Source organism: Medicago truncatula, chromosome 7, assembly GCF_003473485.1.
Source record: "Medicago truncatula cultivar Jemalong A17 chromosome 7, MtrunA17r5.0-ANR, whole genome shotgun sequence".
Classification (NCBI taxonomy): domain Eukaryota; kingdom Viridiplantae; phylum Streptophyta; class Magnoliopsida; order Fabales; family Fabaceae; genus Medicago; species Medicago truncatula.
The window spans coordinates 7061899-7067936 of record NC_053048.1 but is presented as its reverse complement, the minus strand read 5'-3'; the positions used below and the strand labels follow the sequence as shown (position 1 = coordinate 7067936).

The 6038-nt window shown below is 33.1% G+C and overlaps 1 protein-coding gene across 1 annotated transcript; it reads left to right on the top strand.

The window, feature by feature from the left end:
• Positions 1–742: 742 nt before the first annotated feature.
• On the top strand, positions 743–5786 carry LOC11441814 (serine carboxypeptidase-like 45). Its single transcript, XM_003621593.4, has 10 exons — positions 743–1120; positions 1234–1335; positions 1833–1928; positions 2247–2339; positions 2666–2745; positions 3155–3436; positions 3744–3868; positions 4382–4474; positions 5148–5265; positions 5449–5786. Exons 1-10 carry the CDS (start codon positions 877–879, stop codon positions 5596–5598), a joined length of 1383 nt encoding a protein of 460 aa, XP_003621641.2. The 5' UTR covers positions 743–876; the 3' UTR covers positions 5599–5786.
• Positions 5787–6038: the final 252 nt, after the last annotated feature.

Sequence of the window (6038 nt, the reverse complement as noted above, 5' to 3'; positions counted from 1 at the left end):
AACAAACACTCTAGTCATTCTAGCCGTTACATTCATTCATGAAAGATAGAAAAGACTAAAAAAATGTCTAAAACTTCACGTGCACTTGCATTGCATATTGTCCAATTAACCTTTTCTCTCTTCACTCTTTCACGATTCTGTCTCATCTGCTGTTCACTTTCAAAGTTTTAAGTATTTTCCTTTTTGATTAAATATGTTTTTATTTCATACAATTGTCTCAAATTTTATTTTTAATCTCTCTGCTCATTTTTTTCAGGCTATAAAAATTGGAAAACTATACCTTTTTTTTTTTTTTTTTTTACTTTAGGGACTAAAATATACCACGCTAGTACACAGTTGTAAGTTTTGTAAATCACATGCTATCAAGTTTCTTTCTTAAACACAACATTTATGGATCTAGGAGACATGACATTGTTATGCAAGATTATTTTAATTTTACGTAGAAGGTCAACAACCTCTGATGCTAAAAAATCGAAACTGTCAAAAGCAAATGATATAAAAATATGTTGATTGTTAAAACGCCTGACAATTTGTTTATAAGCGGGGACAATCCTCACCTCATAAGCTCTTAGAAATCATGGTTGGGCCTAACACAACCCCACAAAACTAGCTTATGAGGTGAGGATTGCCCCCACTTATAAACAAATTGTCAGGCCAACTCCTAACCGATGTGAGACTCTTAACACCGTCTGTCCAACCATGAAAAGACTACCCTAATTCAATAAATGGTGAAACCCAAATCAACAAAAGGTAAAAACTTTTGTACTTTATATACAAGGAACAGAAGCATCACACTTAACACTAAGCTTTTTGAGTACTTGCTGCAACTGAAACTGAAAAAAACCAAAGACAAAGAAGAAGAAGAACAACAAAACCATGTCTTTTCTACTTTGTTGTTCTATTGCAATGTGTGTTGCTGCAATTATACTTCACCAATGTTCCTTTGCAGTTTCACACCCTAATAAGATCACAAATTTACCTGGTCAACCACATGTTGATTTTCATCAGTTTTCAGGTTATGTAAATGTTGATGATCAAAACAAAAAAGCACTCTTTTTCTACTTTGTTGAGGCTAAGAATGATGCTGTTTCCAAACCACTTGTTCTTTGGCTCAATGGAGGTGGTTCTTAGTTTTTTGTTTCTTTTATTAGTAACATTGATTTTCATAACTCATAGATAAAAAAAAATTGAAGTTTTGTGAAAAATTGAACTTTGTTTCATGTTGTTTTGAAGGACCTGGTTGTTCTTCTCTTGGTGTTGGTGCATTTTCAGAAAATGGGCCATTTAGGCCTAAAGGAGAGGCTTTGGTTAAGAACCAATTCAGCTGGAACACAGGTTTGTACTTTCATTAATCAATTCTTGTCTACACTAATTTTGTATTAAGGTTAAATATGTTTTTAGTCTTTATAGAAGCATGACTTTTGAAGTTTAATGTTTGTAAAATTTGTCTGATTTTAGTCCCTATTATTAAACCTTTTTTCGAAAAGACCCTGCATGGTTTAGTTTATCTCAGCTTATTTACTAGGATAAATGCTTGTGAGACTGTATGGAAGAATTTATGGAAACAACTTATGAAATGTCCACAAGTTGTTTCTGTAAGTTCTCCAAGATAGCTATTGAAAATAGCTTATAGTGTATATGAAATTAATTTAACTTTATTTTATCTTTTGTAATTGAATTAAACTATACATGAACATTTATATCATAAGTGCTTGATTAAAGCTGTTTATTCACACATGGCCAAAATAAGTGTTATTAGCACATGTATTAAGTCCATATAGAAGCAAAATAAACCCACTTTTCAATTTTTAGCTTGTAAATGTGAATTGCAGAGGCAAATATGTTGTACTTGGAATCACCAATTGGAGTAGGATTTTCTTATTCAACTGATACTTCATCTTATGAAGGTGTAAATGACAAGATTACAGGCAAGTTTTCAATTTTCATCCTTCTATTTGATCTTAGAATGATTCTCAATTTTATTCTTTTGAATGGTCAAGCACCATTTAATTCAAGCACTTTTATGTTACTAAAGATAAATTTATTTGTTTCTCTATCTCTCTTTTTCTTTTCTTGTACTCTTTACCTTTTAATAAATTCTGTCATGTCCCTTTCTCCTAAAGTTTTGCATAACATAAATTATGCATGTTATGTCCACTGCATAATAGTGTTGTTTTTCTTGCAGACATGTCATGTACCTTAAAGATTGCCTTGGTTTTCTGAAATTGTTGTCTTTCTCTTTATAGCCAGGGATAATTTAATCTTCTTGCAAAACTGGTTTGTGAAGTTCCCTGAATACAGAAACAGAAGTTTGTTCATCGTAGGAGAGAGCTATGCCGGTAAAACAATAATTTATTATTGAATAAATATCCAATTTGCATCAATCTTGTCCCTTAGGTTATAAATATTCTAAAATGATCCTGAAATTGTAAAACTTCAATCAAGTCCATCCATACGTTGGTAACAATGTCGAAGACACGTTTGATAACAAATCAAGACGAATTTGATTAACATTTTACAATTTTAGGTATCATTTTGAAACATAAATAATTAAGGACTAACTTGAATGTATACTCATTTATTATTACTTGTATATTTCTTTGTGGAAGTTTGAGGTAATAACATAATTATGCTGCTAATGATGTGTTTTGTAATTTATAATTAGGTCATTATGTTCCTCAATTGGCTGAGCTTATGCTCCAATTCAACAAAAAGGAGAAGTTGTTTAATTTAAAAGGCATTGCTGTGAGTTAAAGCACAAACTTCCAATTATTCTTCTTTTCTTATTCCTGCTAGTGCTAGGCATTCACCACCTTTTTCTTTATGTTAGTGCCAGCTTTTCCTTTCTGGTTTCTGTAAAAGAAACTGAAAAAAACTAAGCAAAATAAATATTACTAAAATTTGTAATTTGACAATGAAAATTAGCTATTTGAAGCTACTAATGAGCAATGTAACGCATACACTTTAGATCAAAGACATGTACGGTGTCAAACATGTGTCACAGTGTCAGTGTCCAACACGATATTAACACATGTGACATGTGGTTACATTCAATCACTTTTATTTTCTTAATTTATTACTGAGTGTTTATGTGTCAATGTCAGGATCGTGTTCGTATCAGTGCTTTGTAGCTAACGCGTTTGTTTTCATGCAGCTTGGTAATCCAGTTTTAGAATTTGCAACAGATTTTAATTCAAGAGCTGAGTTCTTTTGGTCTCATGGATTGATCTCAGACTTAACATTTAAAATGTTCACTTCAGTTTGTAACTATTCAAGATATGTGAGAGAATACTATAACGGCGCCGTTTCTCCCGTTTGTTCAAGTGTAATGAGCCAAGTTAGTACAGAAACAAGCAGATTTGTTGACAAGTATGATGTCACTCTTGATGTTTGTATATCTTCTGTGTTTTCGCAAACCAATGTCCTCAATCCTCAGGTGAGTTTATCATTGGGCTAAGATTGTGCTATCACGATCCCGTGATTGCATGCTGTCAGGCACATTGGCGGTCGTTTGATCAAATATCGCATGGTCCAAATTTGAAGTTCGTATTTTAGATTTTCTTTTAAAAAAAAATAATGCAAAAAAAATCTATACATAGAAATCTAGACCAAACCATCTTTGATCGATCGACCACCAATGTATCTGAATGCGTGGATGTCCTTCAATTACAGTTTTTATAAACAAGTTTAAAGTACTGAGGTTTGACATGATGGTCTGGTTTTTATTGTCATTTGTCAAATAGCAAGTGACCGAAACCATTGATGTATGCGTTGAAGATGAAACCGTCAATTATCTTAACAGGAAAGATGTTCAATCAGCTTTACATGCACATCTGATTGGAGTACATAGATGGTCTCCCTGCAGCAGGTAATTCACTCTATATATTGTGCTTACAAGAAACATTGTTTTAAATTCTGGTTGCAATTAGTATCTTTGATATTGCCGGAAGCCCGGAATGGGTGAAGAAATGCAGCCAATGTAGCTGCAATTGCAGTCGCGATACAATTACAAATATCTTAAAATCTGTATGCTACAACCAGAATTGCAGTTACAGACCTCAATTTTAAACCTTATCGCCGTGTCTTGCCTCTTGAATTCAGATTGCCTGCAGTCAACACAATTTCATGCACTCATGCAGTCAGCACATTAGTGGTCGTTAGATTGAGATTAAATGATTCATATTTCAAGCACTTTATTTAGATTATCTAAAAAAAACAAATGCTACATTGAAATCTGGATCGTCCGAACGGTCCAACGATAACCAATGTGCTAACTGTGTGAATGTGTGGGAGTTCCTTTCTTATCATAAAACATGTTTTTGTTTTTTTATAGTGTATATATAAGACAGAAATACTTACAATTTTGCTTTATGTCAATCAGTGTCTTGGATTATGAGTTGCGTGACTTGGAGATACCGACAATCACAGTTGTAGGCAAGCTAGTCAAGGCAGGAATTCCAGTTTTGGTCTACAGGTATATGCATGCATCATGTCTTACTTATTACATGTATTTGAAATAAAGACACTGACACGCCGACACCACTAATAATTTGAGAAAGTCACTTAATTCAGTGTAATTATATGTGTCGATGTCGTGTTGGTGTCGGACACAACACGTGCCCGACACCAAGACACACCTAATCTGAGGAGTGTGTGTGTCCATGCTTCCTAGTCTTATAGTTTATTTATGTTTTTCTCATAACATAATCATTTATATTAGTGGCTGAATACACTTGTAGAAGTAACTTGAGACTTTTACTGGCCTCAGAATAGTTTGTGAAAATAAGTACTAAATTAAGCTCTTTAAAATAATTTTGTGAATAAGGTACTTATTAATGATGCGCCCAAAAGATGTTTTCAGCCTATCTTTATAAGCTCTCCAATATTGCTTAAGAAAATAAATTATACCTTGTATGATAATAGTTTAACTTTATTTTATCTTTTGTTGTAAAAATAACTTGCATCTAAGCCCTTATATGATAAGCGCTTAATTAAGTTATTCATCTAAACAAAGCCTAAGTAATTCATTAAACTTAGTCCATAGTCCAAATGTAAATTTAACTTTTCACTACGCATAAACTCGACCATGTCTAGTTGTCTACATAAGCCTTCATAAATCACATTTAATTGAAAAATTTGTTTTGCAGTGGTGATCAGGATTCAGTTATCCCATTGACCGGAAGTAGAACTTTAGTACATCAATTGGCAAAACAGCTGAGAATGAATACCACTGTGCCATACAGGGTGTGGTTTGCAGGGCAACAGGTGAATCCTATTGTGTTTTGTTGATATTAAACGTGTGTCCATTGTCCTACACAACACCGACACATATAGTTAAATGCCCTTATTATATTTTTTTTCAAAATGTTAATGGTATCGACGTATCAGAGTCATGTTTCATGTATGTGTCTGTGTCATGCTTAAGAATAATCTCGCTTTTATTTTCAGGTTGGTGGTTGGACTCAAGTTTATGGTAACATACTATCATTTGCAACAGTTAGGGGAGCATCACATGAAGTACCCTTTTCACAGCCTGAGAGATCACTTGTGCTGTTTAAGTCCTTCCTAGAAGGAAGACCTCTACCAGAAGAATTTTGATTAGTGTTGTCCCTTGTTAAATCAAATCTTCTCAATTAAAAATCTAGAAAATTTTGTAAAGTTCTCAAGCAAAGAGGAAAAATGTGTGTTAATTGAAAAAAAAAAAAAAAAAAAAATCCTTTCCCTGTCATGTTACATTTTTTTTATCTACTTTTAATATTTAAAGTTGTCATGTAATTGTGCAGTAACTTCATGCTCTTTTAATCAGTTTTAAGCAAATTGACATGCAAAGGCATCCTTGTAGCACTATAAGTTAAACCTATGTTTGAAATTCTGGCACGTAGTAAAAGAAGTTGAGCACGATGTCAAGACACGCGGAATGTCAAGTACAATGTCAAAACATCGTGACAACACAAATAACAAACTAAAGATAAAGGTTGAAATTAAATGACACGAGTTATTTGTTAACCCAATTCGGTCCAACGTCTACATCTAGGCAC

What these genes read in the sequence shown, in the direction of transcription:
- LOC11441814 (XM_003621593.4), top strand. Translation starts at nt 877, where the DNA reads ATGTCTTTTCTACTTTGTTGTTCTATTGCAATGTGTGTTGCTGCAATT. An exon ending in TGTAAATGACAAGATTACAG is followed by an intron (nt 1,929 to 2,246) that starts GCAAGTTTTCAA and finishes TTCTCTTTATAG; the next exon opens with CCAGGGATAATTTAATCTTC. An exon ending in AGATGGTCTCCCTGCAGCAG is followed by an intron (nt 3,869 to 4,381) that starts GTAATTCACTCT and finishes TATGTCAATCAG; the next exon opens with TGTCTTGGATTATGAGTTGC.